The sequence below is a fragment of the Perna viridis genome, chromosome 3, assembly GCF_037379345.1.
Source record: "Perna viridis isolate PV_CMFRI_1.1 ecotype Kerala chromosome 3, ASM3737934v1, whole genome shotgun sequence".
In the NCBI taxonomy this organism is placed as follows: Eukaryota; Metazoa; Mollusca; class Bivalvia; order Mytilida; family Mytilidae; genus Perna; species Perna viridis.
Genome location: NC_142447.1, coordinates 34170203 through 34187924, shown reverse-complemented (window position 1 = coordinate 34187924; position 17722 = coordinate 34170203). Strand labels below are relative to the sequence as shown.

General features: G+C 32.3%; 1 protein-coding gene across 1 annotated transcript; it reads left to right on the top strand.

Annotated features, from left to right (window-relative positions):
- Positions 1–1578: 1578 nt before the first annotated feature.
- Positions 1579–17722, top strand: LOC148621972 (dual specificity protein phosphatase 2-like). The gene is made up of 4 exons (XM_088571401.1): positions 1579–2117; positions 12418–12530; positions 12926–13145; positions 13896–17722. The coding sequence occupies exons 1-4, from the start codon at positions 1721–1723 to the stop codon at positions 14264–14266; spliced, it is 1101 nt and encodes a 366-aa protein (XP_088427527.1). The 5' UTR covers positions 1579–1720; the 3' UTR covers positions 14267–17722.

The following is a 17722-nucleotide window of genomic DNA, read 5'->3' as shown; positions in this document are numbered from 1 at the left end:
TATTTGATCTTCGATAAAGTAACCGGTCAGTCAGTCGTTTTGGTAAGATGTAGTAAGCTCATTTCGAGTATTTGACAATTCTTGGGACTTCTTGAATTCTTACAGAACCCATACCTTTTCTTGATAGAGCAATGTATGATATAGTAAATAAGTGAGTCCTTAGTCTTATGGTTTCTAGCTAAAGAAGAATGAGAACCGTGCATGTTGGAGTTTAGTTATCTGTATCATCTTGACAGAAACGTATTACACTGTTCGTTGGTGTAGTGCATTCATAGAGTAGCACTAAACATTGACTTATATTACTAGTGTTATGTATCAGCGTTAAATATTGTGACATGATTATTTTAAACAGGGCTATTAATATCTTATAATCTTTGCCAATTTTAACACCTACACAACTTTTCGTTATGATCAGACATTCGTGACTAAAAAAAAAACCCACAAAAGTAGTCCTGTATGTTTCAAAATGAAGGATAGGTTCGATAATGATAAATTTATCAACCGTTTAATGTCGTTACAGCAAAAAAAGTGATTTTTTTTTTTATAAAGACGAAGACGGCTGTTTAATTTCACTCCTAATAATTCATCGTCTCATGGACATTGATCTAATCCCAGGTCACTAAGACTTAAGCACTATAATCGTCCGAACTGAATGCAGAAATATCTAACTCCATTGGCGGATCCAGAAGGGGGTGCAGGGGGCTGGCACCCCACCTTTGTATTGGAAAATTTGTCATTTTCATATTTAAAATTGACAAAAAAAATTGTAAAAAATGTCCTAGCACCCCCTCTGTCTGAGGAACCCCGGCTTTCACCCTTCCTTTTTCAAAAGTGTCTGGACCCACCTCTGAACACCAACGATCGGTAGAAACTTAAACCGCCGGACTTTCATTTTGTAAGTTCAAGAATGCCCGGTGTTTCGAAAGGGGTACTCCGTAATTGAAACCCACTTAAGTTTGAAAATAGTGCTGACCAATACTGGCCTGGACTATTTTTGGGAAAATCTCTGAATCCGAGCCTTAATTGTTACCGTGTAGGCTAATAAGTATATCTCTGGAGCCCGAACTCTTTTTTGTCGAAATCATGCTACTTATTTCGACCAACGACCAACTTTGTAAAACACACATATTTGTTACACCCCTGTTTTAATCAAAGCCCGAGTACTGTGGCAGAAAAAAAAGAAGATAAGACTCTTAGATAGACTAGACCTGTACTCACGTGACGTGACAGTCTATGCAAGTTTATGCTAACTTTAATGCTGTTCATCTTTATATTTAAAATGTTTAAGAAAGAATGTAATCTGTCATCATACATGTGTATCATACAAGTGGTATGATATGTCTAAGAGGAAGAAATCCTTTTTTATGCATTCTTTAAAAAAATTAATTTATATGTTTTAATTTCAATTTTCTTATGTTCTACACACAATACTACATATTTTTCCTTTCAAGTTACGCAGATACTATTTCTTTCCTGCAGTTTGTATTCAATCTAACCACTCCTACGTTGCAGAATTCCGTATTTTCCAATAATCGATAATCAGTGGGACTATTTTACGCGCATACACATGTGTGAAATAATTTATGAATGAGTAGTCATGTGACAGCCCGGAAGTTACTACCATTCATAAACATACAGTCGCGTGAATGGCCACAACGAAACACAAACTTCTGTCGAATTCACAACGAAATAGAATGTTTAGACTGTAATACATCTTTACATGATAATTTCGACAATGGATAACATTCCTGCTAATCCCATTGAACCAGAGGAACTCGAAAATATGATGAAAAGTCGACCAGAGTGTACTCTGATCTTGGATAGTCGTTCATTCATGTCTTACAACGAGAGTCATATCATTCATTCAGAAAATGTTCATTGTCCACCAATTGTAAAACGCCGATCTGGTGGATTCATAGCGCTGGAAAATATTGTTCCATGTGAGTTGAAAAGAAAACAGTTGGAAAACGGCGTTTTTAAGAGAATCGTTGTGTATGACGGGGATACATGTGAATTGACTTCTTCATCTAAAGATTCCAACTTATACTCAGTACTGAAGAGTCTGAGACAACAACTTACAGACAATATTAACCAGAGTGATATATGCTACCTCAAAGGTTTGTATCATTGTTATATGATACCTTACATGGTCAAACTGTACAAATACATGTACATTGTATTTGAAGGGATATCCAATCATTGAATGGGATACATGTACTATAGCTATTAGATAAGAATCATTGAACCAAAGGCTACATGTACATACACTTGTGCAATATTTGAAATATTCTATAATGTACAATGTACAAACCAAAATGTACATGTACACTAGTCAAACTACATGCAGAACTTTATACATGTATAGGAGAGTTTACCCATCTCACTAGTGATGTCATATTGTCTAATTTGCATATCATTAAGTGGCGAATAGGTTGGCAAATAAACAACTAATTCAAATATGACATCTTCATATCGTCAAATAGTATATGTTGGTACAACCCCACCTTTAGCACCTGCGCACTGTCTCTTTTCTTTGATGGCAGAGAGTTATCTAATTGAAATCAATTATATAAATACACACATTTAACACATACGATGACATAAATATACAAATTTAATCCAACTTACATACGGGGAGGTTAAACGGAACAGCCGTTATTTCGGCTACGCCTAGGGAAATTTTTGTCACAAAAAATACCGTATATGTCATATTAAATGATTCCTTTTGGGGGTAGATTTGTACTCATTTTAACATGGATTTAGCATTTATATTCTCATTTAACACCTCACTGTCACTCAGTGATAAGTAATCAGATATAAATGCCATACCCATGTTCAAATGAGTACAAATCTACATTGTACCCCCTCCACGAATTATTTCTTAAATAAACAATTGACAATTTCATTATTGGAATCCCAATTTTCAAAACTTCATATCTTTGTTATTTTATATCCAATTTTGGTTCTGTAAAGTGTTCCATTTAGCGAAAATAATTTATATTTTGTATGTGAATTTATAATTATTTTACTTAAAAAAAAAAATAAATTTGAAATTATATTTATATGTAAACCTCTATTTTTATATTTATGTAAATATATTATGAAAATTTCATATAGTCTTTTTACTGAATAATTATTTAAAATGGATAAAAAGGGTTTTATTTGCAGTTTAGGGAACCAAAAGAATTTTTAAATTATCTTAAAAATGAAAATGTTATGATGATTTAAAGTTGATGCTCCATGCCACTCAATGGATTTTTTGCCAACCAAAACCTAAACACAGGTGTAAAATGTAAGTGATGACACCACAAAGAACTCTCCTATACAGTGTACAAGTACCTATCTACATGTACCAGCCCCAGTTAGACAGAACAATAGTTATGCTAATAATAGCTAATTGTATGATGTCAGTTGCATCAACGCTAGTTCATAATTTTTTAGTTTTGATCCATTGAACCCCAAAATTTCTTTTGCCCTGTTATTAAGTCAAATTTATTAATGTTTTCTTTCATTCTGTGTACAGTATCAGTACTTTCAATACTGAAATATTTAAAATATGATGCACAATGTTAATACTCTATTACATGGTCAAGGAACAGATACAGATTAATAACAATGTACAAATTTTTCCTACATTATTAGGAAATACACACATACATTTGTACATGTACAACATGGGTACCCTTTAATTAATGATTTCTCCTACAGTAATTTAAAAGTTAGTAACATCTTGAGACTCAACTCGGTACCAGTCATTTTATATTTTTTTTCAAATAAAATATTTATGTGACCACGTACATGTACTGATGACATTAAATTTTCGAACAAAAGTTTTAAAAAATACATAATTTTAAAAGTTTGATTGCTTGTTTGAACCAATACGGCAGCTGACATGATTTTATCGTGACCTATGACATGACTAAAAATAGATTTCTTAAAATAACTTATAAAAACTCGCTGCTCGTTAGATTTTAAAGATTTAGTTACTATTTATTGGATTAAATATTTATGAAAAAGTTTCGAACATTGTGCAAACAAAATTAATTACAAGATAGACAATGACGAATAACGTATACTCATATGGAGATCGGCAGCTGATTTGCAAATAATTTTATTTCTCCATGGAATTTTCTCCGTAATTAAAATTTATAAAATTCATATCCAATTTCATAGCCAAAAAACTAAGACAGCAACCCATCCTTAATCACAAACCACTGCTGAGACCATCGACTTGCACTAGCCTGTAGAGATAGCTTCAACTCCTTTTCAGTCATGAAGAAAACTGATGAAACATTACAAAAAATCTACAAGTATTACAAGTATAGTTGCGTCCATACATCCAGTCTGAAAATGGTTCAAGCTGCCTTTAACCAAGCACCACTGAGCATTAAACAAGCCAAACCACAGATGGTTATCCCATGACCAAGCCGTTTCCAGCATAGTTAGATCCTATAAAGCTATTGTTGTTGACCTAGGGACGTCAGGTATGAGCAGTGACCCATTTGGTAATGGTATCCTGGAGAGTCTTAAAGACCAAACTACACTTAGATCACTCTTGTTGCTGGCAGATACACTACCACACATATCCACTTTATCACTGGTCTTCCCACGTAGAGATGTTGACCTCAGCACGGTAAAATCAACAGTAGAAAAAAACCATCAAGATGTTAGAAACCAGATAAACCCAAGATGGGCCTTGGCAGCTGAAATACTCCCAGATGTCATCTGATCTACAATTGACAACTACTCCAAGTTCTGACTTCAACACAAAAGTCAAAGAACCATTCCTCACCAAACTGATTACCAATATCCAAGACAGGTTTGTTGACACAGACATCATTGACCAGCTTTCAGTCCTGGATCTTAGTGCATATAGTAACTATCAAAAAATTTTCATATAAACCATAAGAGGTGGGGTTCAGCAGCTACATGTAGTTATCAGAAAGAATTCAAATAAAAAAACAAAGAAACAAAGAAAATTACATACATAGGAAATGAAACAAACAACTTGACATGGTAAACATACGAACCAAAAAAAAGTGCCCTTTTCCGACTACAAAGGTGCCCCTCTGCTCAACAGCACCCTGCCCCTTTCAATTTCTGGCTGGATCACTGATGTACATGTGCACTTTTATGTGAAGACCAAATAAAACCTGCTTAATACATGTACAAATTTATCTAAATCTTTGAAATTTCATGTTAATGTTAATATATATGTGCAAAGTAGTTTATGTTCTTCTGGAGACACTTCAACTACATTCATATCTACATGTACATTTGTATATTACATGTATACACTGTATGTAGGTTAGCTAATGCACAATGTACAATATATTTGTAAATATAAATAACATGCATTTATATGTATAACAATTTTTGTTGCTAATTTTAAGTGCCAGTCTCCATAAGAATTAGACAATGAGTGAAATGTTTTAAAAAAAACCCCACCATTTTGAAAGTTTCAGTACTAGTCCATATAAAATTCAGACACTGTCCATATTTAAGTGATTCATGATTAAGAAAACCCACCGAACAAACAATGGTTTTTCAATCTACTTATGCTATATTTAATGTAACAATTGTCCTTTCTATATTCAGATCTGTACTTATTGATCTCCCACTAAAATCAACCAAACTGAAGAAAATCAAGAACAATAACTCTTGCAATGTACAATCTATATCAATTTTATCTCAAAAGCACAAGACTCAGATGAAAAACTATGATTGTTATGTGGTCTCAGTGATCTCATGTAGCCGAACATGGTGTATTTCCCTTTGAGACTTTTCCCAAAATGTTGAAAAATATTTTTCCCAAAGGGAGGAAAATTCCCAACTGTCAGGCATAATTTTTTGAAGACCAGTAAAGAAGCCAGTGAAATGTCCCCTGAGACATGATTTCTCAGCTTGGTACATGTACTTGATTCACTTCTGGAAAATTTTTTTCTGCAAATCATATCCTAATGAACATTGGTTTGTTTTGTTTGTTTGTTGGGGTTTAACGTCCGAGCAGCAATATTTCAGCTATATTCAGACGATGAACATGAAATTGATGATAAAATGAACATGAAATGATGATGAAATGAAAAAGGGATGGGACACAAGGATAATAGGGTCGACATATTTTGATTGCCACTTGAAATAGGGAGAGGTGGGTAGGGTCGGGCAATTTAGCCTCCTGTGGCGGAGCCCTATGGTTCCTATTCCGGGAGAATACCACAGTAGGGTTCTTTAACGTGCGAGGAACATGGCATCTTTCCCAACACGGTGCACCACTATAGTTTGCGGTCAGGATTTCCGTATTATATCCTGACAAACCCAGCATGTAACACCCCAGGAGTACCCCATTCCACCACCTGGGGCACACATCCCAGTTGCTCTGTGGACAGAGGGCCCTAGCCCCCGGCTAGGGTTCTGAGCACTATTTAGTCGCCTTTTACGACAAGCTTAGCGCTGCTGCAGGCCTATTCTTTTAACACCCGGACCTGCACGGGGCTAATGAATATTGGGATTGTGTATTTGTCAGTTGGGTAACTATTTTCAGTTCCGGATCGGCATATGACAGGTTTCTGTCTCCATAAAATATTTTTTCAGTGTAATGAAAATACTTCAAAAATTTCCCAAAAATAAAGGGTTGGGGCTGCTTTTAAAACAAGGAACAAAATCATTGGGTCTACATTTACTTACTCATAAAATCTTACCTTTGTTTGATTTTTCGAGAATTTCTATTTTTGGCAGCAAAAATGGATCTTCAACAGATTACCATGGACAATTTTGACATTTTAAGAGTCTTGTTTTTTTAAATTGATCTTGACTTTTGATCAGAATTCTGGGGAAAATGGCCTTGGTCCAACACTTGTACATGTATTTTTTCAATTGGCCACTATTTTCCTGTTGTGCTTGGTTTTTAGCATGCATATATAGACAGTGTATAAACTGAAATTTCTAGGAACAGTATGTACAAATATCAGTTGATAAACCTTGCTGACCAATGCATCTGTGAATGATAAAAAGAATTAACTGATAATTAATCACCATGAAAATCAATGATTAATAACTTGGTTACAAATTAGGTTGTACTTGCCAGCTCAATGTGTAAAACTAAATACATGTAGTGAAAAACACTGATGGAGAGCCTAAGTGATGTGGTAACATGTACATGTATAGAATAAGACAAATGCACATCAAGTCACATCTGATCCTATGAAGTGTGCGATTTCTTTTCATTAGAGGCCATTTGTCATGTGGCAGGACGGCCTACCCACCTTGTAGTAGGTAGTGAGATTTAAATAGCCAGTTAATTGAGTTGGCTTAAGGATTAATTCTTTAGCCGAATCAGTTCACCAAGTGGTCTAGAGTTGAAACCCTGGTGGCACAGTATTATTTTGTGGAACATATCATGCTCTCCCTTTACAATCAGAACTATTCATGTACATGTAGTTACATTTTATTTTAAGTTTTTAGGTGCAAAATTTCTGTAAATTCAGCTACTAACATGATGGAATACTACATGTATGTGGGTTGGTATAGTATTAATATGAAACAGTGTAATTATTTTCTGACTATACATTTATATGTACATTTTGTACATGTACAAAATGTACCTTCTAATGAAATATGTATGCAGGCAAATTAAACCATGCAAAAAAGCTCAATAATGTACTGAAAAATTAAAAAAATGATTTTGATACGGAATATAGATTTTTTAAAGACATTACTGCGGGGATACAAAAATGTATCTGGCTTAGAACTTTTAATACATGTAAATGTAGTATTATTGTTCTTTTGTATATTTGCCCCCCCCCCCATACATCAACTTGTATTGCTTGTACATGTATGTGCACTGTGTATCAGATTAGTAGCCTGCATATAGTACTTTTCTGATTTTCATATCTGACCTCCTGTTATACTTTAAAAAAAATGATCAATTGTGGAAGCCAGAGCAGCCCCTGGTAGTGTAAATATCTAGATAAATGCATTAAATACAAGTAAAAAGAATGTTCCCACCAAAGTGTACATGTACTTCTATGACAGACATGATTGTTAGGGAGGAAAAGTACCACTGGAACTGAAGTATAAATGACATACGTGAACATTAATTAAACACAGTAGATCAATTGACAGTAATTATCCAACATATGAAGTTCTGCTGCAGTGGCGTGGGCTGACTACGGATGTATCAAGGTGTTCAGTACTATCTAGTCATCTCTATAGGAGTGGGATAAAAGATATAAATTTATTGTTTGTTTTTGAAATGCTTCCTTTGATTGGTAATACTTAAAAAAGTGTATTTCCAGTAACCTGACTATTACAATTTCTTTCAGCCAACCATACATGTAAGTTTATAATAGAGTGAAAAAATTAAATATCTGTTTTTGCGCTTGAAAAGATTCACAGTTATCTCAACTCCCTGTAGAAAGATTGATAATATTTGGTATATAACTTTATATAAATGGGGCATACATGTATATATATGTTTTTGTATATGATATAAACAATTTTCTTGAATGTCTGAATCTTTTTTTGGACTTATCCATTTTTCATTATTTCAGTTTCATTATTTTTATAGACATTTCACATATCTGTAGCAACTTACCAGGAGTCCATATTTAATTTCCATGTATAAAACTTAATGACTATCAATAGAAGTAAAAAAATGTTTTAAATGTGAAAATGGTATTACATGTAAACCAAGACCTGATACAAAAATACATTACAACTTTTATAATACATTGCTTCAGTTACTATTTGCCATAGGTACATGTAATTGTAAAGAGATGTTTCCATTAAGGTCTAGGATGTAGACCCAAGACATTCCTCTTGTACCTGTACGTCAACTTATTCAGTATAGATGAGCACATATGTGAATTCATGTGTATGTTTGTATGTAAAGTCATATCTACATTTGTTTGTAAATTCTATTTACATAAAAAGTGACAGCATGATATTCTGAAAGTGTAGTTTTGTAATGATCTGAAGTATACATGTACATGTATGCATTATGCACTCCATATTTTAAAAGTTCATACATTTAAAAGAAAAAAAGATAGGTGGAATATTCACATTATGATTTTATAAAAACTCTATTTATAATATTTATTGTAACAGATAAGTGGCTGCACCCTTAAACAAACAAAGGATATGACTCTTGGTTCTAAATATATCCTTTAAAGGAAATTTTTAGTGATATGCTTACCTATTTAAATTTGTTATCTACATGTATTTCTAGTAAATGTATAGGCTTTATATAGACCAGAATAATTTTTGTGTCTATCTTTTTTGATGAGGTATTCAATTTGGAAGATATTTTTACAGCAAACCTTGTCTAGACTTCCCTCTTTTTGGGATTGTAGATTGTTTTTTGTTTGAATAAGTTATTATGTACAAAGGTTAAAAGCTTAGAAGAAGGGAATTCCATATGTGCTTTGTTCAGACAGGGGGATTACGTTGGTTAAAACTTAGTATGGGGGAAGATGGAAAACACACACTATTCATATATTTGTTTGCAAGAAAATATAAAAATATAGTACACCTCAGAAATGATAGCCCTCAGACATAGGAAATGAAATGTATTTGAGATACTGGATCTCTGCTAATACTTACAGTTTATTATAACATTTGGATATATACATGCATGTTATCTGACTTTTTTTTGTCAGTTTATTGCCAAAATCACAGTACATTCAGATGTCCCTATATTTGTCACTATAAACAAACATCAGTCAATGTGTATAAAAGTGGGGTGGTAAGATTTTTGGTCTGTACCTTAACTGCACATCTGGCATATGTTTGTTGTCAACCTTAATTACTTCATCATAATGGAACAATGTTCACTGTTTTTTTTTGTGATATGAAAAGTACATACATGTACATGTACTTCTTTTAGTTTTCCTGTTCCAATGAAAGTGCTAATGACACTGTTCTTGTTTAGAATAGTCTTTTGGCAAATACATGTACATACGGTAGATTTTTAGATTTTGGAGCCTTTTTCAGATCTAGAATTAAAATTGCCACAGTACATTGATTCGACCAAAGGAGAACCTTAAGGATTCTTCGATATGCAGATTCTTAAATACCATGTATTTTGATTTTGGGACACATTTTACTTTTTAGATGAGTCCTGATTGACACTTGAAAGGTCTTGAATTTCACTTAGTTTAAATTAATCAAAAATGAGTTCTTAGGGTTGTTTAACTTTGTTTTTGGACCACAACATGTACATGTATATGTTTTATTTTAAATTTGTATTTTTAATTGAAAAAAAAAAAAATCAGATACAGTGAAACAGAACAAATGCACCAGCATACAACCTAAAATAGTAAATACTCTTAGAGATCACCAACAGATCTTCAACAAGTGTAAACACACCTTGTGTGCATCTGTTTTCCCTGTCTGGTCTTTGTCCCTATAGATAACATTTGTTTGATTTCCACTAGAATCTTGGTTCCCTTGTATACTCTTTAAAGTAAGCTCTGAAAAGCGCCTACAAAAAAGGTAATAAAATCCATGGTAACAGAATAATGACAAATCATCAAAATTAAACTAAAAAGTATCATTTCTACACAAAAAACATTAATGACCAACATCTCTTGACTGTGGGCAAGCTTATGAAATTTGTGTTGAGGTTAAAGTAGTTTTATAAGTCCTTAACCATCCCATTGAATGTATGGTCAAATATGAAATGAAACAACAAGCAAACGAGCAAAATACAATCAGTACCTCAGTATATACTATATAGACAATACCTCAGTATATACTATATAGACAATACCTCAGTATATACTATATAGACAATACCTCAGTACATGTATGTACTATATAGACAAACTGAAATATCCAACATAAAGAATGCTCACAGTTATTGAAAGGAGGCTAAGAACATATCAAAGAGCTACCACACATTTACCGTCCAAACTACCACCATTTGGAATAATTGGTCGTTACAATAACCACATTCATTCTGTGTCACCGAGTTCTATTAAGCTTCAGTATAGTGTCCATACTTATGCCAACTACTAATCACCAGGATTCAAATTCTGCTGTCATATCAAGCTGTACCCTGTGCCTCTGGAACACTAAATTTTTTCATAGTTTAACTCCTACATGTCACACTATTTATAGTGCCCTAATACCAGACTAACATTGTGTTTGGTTGACAGTTTCTTGTTTTTTTATTTTCTATTTTTATGTGTGTAAATGTTAAAACATCCCAAGTTAGTGAAACTTTCAGGTTGTTGGCCCTGCACAAAGCTGTGCTGTTCTTAAAAACCTGAGATAGTGTTTGATACCCGGAGGACCAGTAACGTCAGATTGCAAATAGAACAAAAAACTAAATTGATTAGACAGTCGACCCAAGAGAATGCATTGTGGTTAGGTTTACAGTTGTGTGAAGCTAAATATAGTAGATTTGTGTCTACACGCCACCTGCACTAATGTGTAAACAAACATTGAGTAATGAGATAAGGACTATTTATAGTGTCAGTCAATTTGATCCCACACAAAATCTATCAACAATAAATCAAGGTCGATAGCATCTTCAATCTAGTGTGGGGGAAGACTTATTGTATCTTTATGGATATTTGTCTCACTTCACCGACTTGCTCATTAAATTTTTGATCCATTATTGGAACAAAACTTTATTTTTTTACAATTCAGTTGTTTTAAGAGGGTGTTTTCTGACAATTAATATCAGTAATTAGTGAAGTTTTAGGGAATTTCATTCATTGTAGATGTATTGAGTTTACAAGTATAAATCATTGAAGAAATTAGTGTAAACTTTGCTTCGGTTAGCAAACCCTATACACAATCTCACCCACTTATGACAACTTGTGTGTTATTTCTTTATTGAAAGTTACCATTTTTGATAAAGGTAATTGATTTTATATTGGTATATTTCAGCTTCATGTACATGTAGGAAGTTTACTTTTAATTTGTATTGAATCCTGTATTTCATTCTATGACTAAGGGGATGAGCAATAGGTATTGTTGGGGAGGGTGGCATTGGATGATTTCTTCGTGTCAAATTATTTAATTTTTTTGTTTCCATCATGTTAACCGTTGAAACATTTATTTTTCATTTACATCAAATCAACTTTTGTATTTTCATACATTTAATGCATAATGTTTGTATTAGAGTTATTTGAAAGGATCAAAATATGTCTTAATCCCATCTTCAAGATCACAATATTTATTTTATAATGAACCCCCCCCCCCCCCCCCAAAAAAAAAAAAAAAAAAAAAAAAAATTATAATAATAATAAAAAAGTTGTCCAATAATTTTTTTATTATGAAGTTCTCTAGGTATTTCTGCCTATAAAAGGTGTTCTTCATTACATGTGGTCAGTGGACACATACTCGTAATAGAACATCTCTATTATTATTTTTTTTAATATATAAACAAAGCTGTATATTTTATTGCAGGTGGTTTCACAGACTTTAACAAGGTAGCATCACATCTATGTGAGGGACAATCTCATCATTTCAAGACATCACATACTCTTAAACCTGATCAGAGAGTAGACTGTTGGGTCACGGTATGTTCTTTCAAAGGAGTTTCCTTTAGGAAGGAAGAGTGTTCTTCTAAGTACATACAATATGTACAATAAAGTTCACTGATGTAAACCACAAGCATCAGATTTATTTGAAAATTTTTGGAATGGGTATTAACTTTTTAAGCTTGCTCACAATACTTTAAATTTTACAAAGTATCAAACAAGACAAAATGATATAAAATGTAACATTGCAGCATTTAGAAACATACATGAAAGCGTTCTAGCACATGCTCAAATTGGATGTAGGGCAAATTAGGTGCAGAATATGTACAGTAATATTTTAGCTATTTCCTCAAAATTTACCTGTATTATTGCAAAGAGTAATGACATTTGTTTTGTTATTAACACTGGTCACATAAAAGAATGTTCTTTTCTAGGACCAGCCTGTAGAAATTCTACCTCACCTGTGTTTAGGTAACTTCCAGCATGCATCACAGTTAGACTTGCTACAGAGATTGGGTATTACAGCTTTAATGAATGTGTCCAAGAGCTGTAAGAACTGTTTTGAGGACCTGTTTGAATACATGACAGTACCAGTGGATGATAATGACTCAGCTGATTTATCTGCTTGGTTTGACAGTACTATTGCATTTATTGGTAAGTTTGTCATACTGGTAATTTTACTTGAATTGCGAACTATGAAGCTGTTAGTGCATGTAGTTATATTTTATTAGAAATTATTGAACTACTTGTACTTTCAGTTTCATATTATCGGAAGCTTTGGAGCATGCATGCAGTTTCATGTTAATGGAAACTATGGAGCTATTAGTACATGTAGTTGTACATATATAGTTTAACTTTATTGGAAACTATGGAGCGACATGTACATGTATTAGTAAACATAGTTTCACTTTACTTTAAACTATGGAGATACAGTGTATTAGTACATGTACATTTAGTTTCATTTTATTGGAAAGTATGTAGCTATTAGTATATGTAGTTTCAATTTATAGGAAACTATCAAGCTGCAGATACCTTTTAAGAATTCAAAGTACATGTAGCAGTAATACACATTTGAAAAATAACATTAAAAAATAAATTTATCCCTTGTAGTGACCATACTGAAGATAAGTTTTGCTTTTTGATTGTTACCTCATTTTTTCTGGCTTTTACACAAATTTTGAAGCATCCATTGATATATCAAGGACTTATTTCTTCATGTTCAGTATTTTGCAAGCCAGCTTTAATACATCTAAACATGTAGTTATTAATTACATTTGTACTATATAATTTCATTATGGATCCTACATTTAGTGTCTGTTACACCTTACATACTTCAATTAAAGTAAGTATTGCAGTATGAAATTCGTAAATAAGAAATTACCCAGCATGCTTTATGTTTTTTAGATCGTGTCAAAGAGAAAGGGGGTAAAGTGTTGGTTCACTGTCGAGCAGGAGTAAGTCGATCTGTCACCATTTGCCTTGCCTACTTGATGTTTACCCTTAAATTACGTTTGGAGGCTGCATTTGAACATGTACAATCAAAAAGAAGCCAGATCTCACCAAGTTTAAACTTTATGCGACAGCTAGAGGCTTTTGAGAAAGAATTAGACACATCAATCAGTCTGAGTACGTCTTCATCGGACATCTCAATGGCTAGTTCAATGGACTCTTCACGTGATATTAGCAGCTCTGACTCCTGCTCACACACTGGGTTTGAGTTCACAATGACTGGCTCCATTGCATCTCCAACAACACCTCTTCTGTTGCCAAGTTAACCAGTGATAATTCTAGTTACTACAAGGATATCTCAATATGATTAATGTATACAACCAACCAAATATTGTCAAATGATTTTTCACATATAGATTTATTTGTTATATTGAAATCTGAATTCCTCTCTCCTATATTTGGTATTATGAATATTTGTAATTCCAGCATGCTAATAGAGGTACTTGAAATAAGTCACATAGATAGGAAACCTCACATATTTTAAGACTTCATTTGAATTCGAATTTTCAAAATCAGATTATTGGTACAATCAAATGGAGCAACTGAAGGGTACTCCATATTGAAAACCTCTTGACTAATCTGAGTCTGAAATTACATTTTTGGTTGACTGTACATGATGTAGTATATAAATATGACATAAAAACAAACATATATATATATATATAAAAGTTGTAGGTTATTGCACATAAATTAAGTAATAACATCAACGAAAATGTAAATCATTTTCTCAAACATTATTGATCTTCTTGAGACATTATTCATAATAATTACTATGGAGTCTTACTTCATAGTTAGTGTTAAGGAAATTATTGCTATGGAAACTTACTTTGTAGTATATGCTATGGAGACAAACTTCATAGTTAATGCTAGGGAGACTCAACTGATAGTTCAACTACATAGTTAATGCTAGGGAGACTCAACTGATAGTTCAACTACATAGTTAATGCTAGGGAGACTCAACTGATAGTTCAACTACATAGTTAATGCTAGGGAGACTCAAGTGATAGTTTTACTCCATAGTTAATGCTATGAAGACTCAAGTGATAGTTAGAGCTATGGAGATCTACTTCATTAGTAATCTATTGCAGTGGAAACTTATTCCATAGTTAGTGCTATGGATGTGTATTAATTCACAGCAAATCTGTATATATTGTTTACTTGGTGTGTGTGAGGTTATTGTGTTTATAACATTTTATTTTGATGATTGTTTTTTTTAAGTCACTGGTTGAATTGATAACTCACTTTTTTGATAGAAAGTCAAAATTAATTGTACGATGTTAATTACTTATTTTTGTATGTGTTTTTTTTAATTTTATTGAATTTTTTTTTTCTTTAATACACAACTGAATATTTAATTGGTAATAGTTTTTATTAATACAAAGATGATCTGATGTAAAACTTTACATAAGGCCAAAATCTCATCACAAATCTTATTTTCCATTAACCAGTACAAACGTACTTATATCACTGTTTTTATATCATACTAATTCTACTTCTGTTTTGTCTGGTATGTCAAACAAGATGGATATGAACCAATGATGGAACAATAATCTGTGATTCAAGGGGAACAACTGCATTTTGGAAAGTGCAACATGAACTTGTACTAAAAGCCTCTTTATAGATTTATAAATAAAAATGCCAAAATAAAACTTTCTGATCATTTCATGATCATCATAATATTGTTATATCCTTGTATAAATCTTTGTCATGTTTTTCTTATGTATTTTTGAAGCTTTAGAAATTGGTTGGTATTGTATTCATTAAGACAGTAATGTTTCCTTGTGTATTGGGACAGAAGTTGTAGAATATTGGTAGATCTGTATTCACATGTAGAAATATACAATGTTATCAATTTCTTTCCATGTTATATTTTGCAGAGTTTAAAACATGTTGTAAGTCTGTTGACTTTTGTTAAAGGGACTGAAAATTATAGAGGTAAATATATTAAGACTTTTTTCCAAATTATTATATTTACACTTGTTATAACAGTTTTTTGGTTTAAACTGGAAATATTTCTTTTCTATAGTGTGTTATTTCACTTAAGTGTATCATAAGTCTCCTTGAATGTTGCAGAAGTTTTTTTTCTACAACACAAATAATCTTATGGATTTTACTTCAGCTGAAAATAGTAGAAATTATGTCTCATATAATGAAGTACATACATTGAGAACAAAACATAATAATAAAAGATTGATCTCCAATATATTAGATCTCTAAACATTTTCCATGACATTAATATCAACTTTTCTTTCTGTGTCTTTATTGTTATTTCCCCTTGATTCAATCAGCTTCATGGTTTAAAATGTGTCAGTGCAATCAGTATCTGATTTATGATACATATGTGTCACTTCTTTTAATTCTACTTCCTGTTTGTAAGGCATATATTTGTAATATCTAATCTAGTATTAATCCTTATGTGGAAGTGAAAATACATCAAAATAAGGTTGACCAGGTCACAAACATGTAGCAAAATTATGTCTATAAGATGATAGATGATATTGTTTTATCCAATCAGAAAACTTGTTACTTCTGAAGTTAAAAATATTAGTTTATATCAGCAGGTTCTTTAAGAATATGTACATGTAGGAGAAATGCAGTCAATATTCTGAATTATAGCCATGTAAAACTTATAAAGTACAATTACTTCAACATTTAACTTTAAGCAATGTATTATGTATCACATGCACTTTATTCTTTGAGACAATTGTTGTTTAGCCACACCAGAATATTGAGACAAAAACCAAATCTTGTTTGCTTTGAATCTTGTTGCATATGTTTTACACTTATTTCATTTGTAAATAATTCATAAACTGTATAATGGGTAATTTCCATAGGGTGATTATTTGGGCACATTTTTATAGAAGTTGGTCTGAAAATGACAAAAGTGATTCCATGAAATATTAACCCCAGGGTTAAATACTGAGTGCATCATGTATCATTTACCAGAATTCGAAATGCAAAAATATTATACCTTTTGCCTCAAAATGGAAAATATTTCATCTAGCAGAATAACCCTACCTTATGAAATATTAAAAATGATGTATTATGATATCTCTCATTCGGATAATGTATTGTTTGATGTAAAACACACACAATGTCTTTGAACTAAAATGTTTACTTTTATTGTTTGAAGTCGTAGTGTTTAAAATTGCACTTATAATTAATTGTATTATTTCCCTAGAAAATATGAGAAAATTTGAAATGAGTGCCAACTCGTAATTTAAAACATGTGCAGTAATTTCTTATTTTACTCATGTGGTAGAAAGTTTTGTGCATGTACATCATCATTTTCCACTCAGTAAACTTCTGATGAATCTGCCAGTGGCAGAGGAATCTCCGAGTTAGATGTGATACATTATTCAGGTAACTTTGGTTATCATGTAAGTTACTAAACCAAGAATTAATTAGCCTTCATTTACAACATACATCAATGTATATCTAATAGAATTTAAGTGTAAGTGTTTGTAAAATGGGCAAAATGGAAAAAATCTGAAACATGCATGTCAAAACCCCACTGATCTGACAATGTAATATCACTCAAGGATACTTTCTCTATTTGAAAAGACCATTACTTCATCTCTGCATCACTGGCTTTGCTCAGAAATTTTTCAACAGAATGTTAGAAAAATGAGGTTTTTGACTGAGTTGTCTGCCCTTGATATGTTCATTTTCAGTGCATTTCAATGAAATTATAACTCAATGCAGTAACATGATATGGAAAA

Bases quoted from the DNA above. Each gene is read 5' to 3' on its own strand.
- LOC148621972 (XM_088571401.1), top strand. From the start codon at position 1,721: ATGATAATTTCGACAATGGATAACATTCCTGCTAATCCCATTGAACCA. The intron at 2,118-12,417 runs GTTTGTATCATT...ATTTTATTGCAG, and splicing joins TGATATATGCTACCTCAAAG to GTGGTTTCACAGACTTTAAC. The intron at 13,146-13,895 runs GTAAGTTTGTCA...TATGTTTTTTAG, and splicing joins CAGTACTATTGCATTTATTG to ATCGTGTCAAAGAGAAAGGG.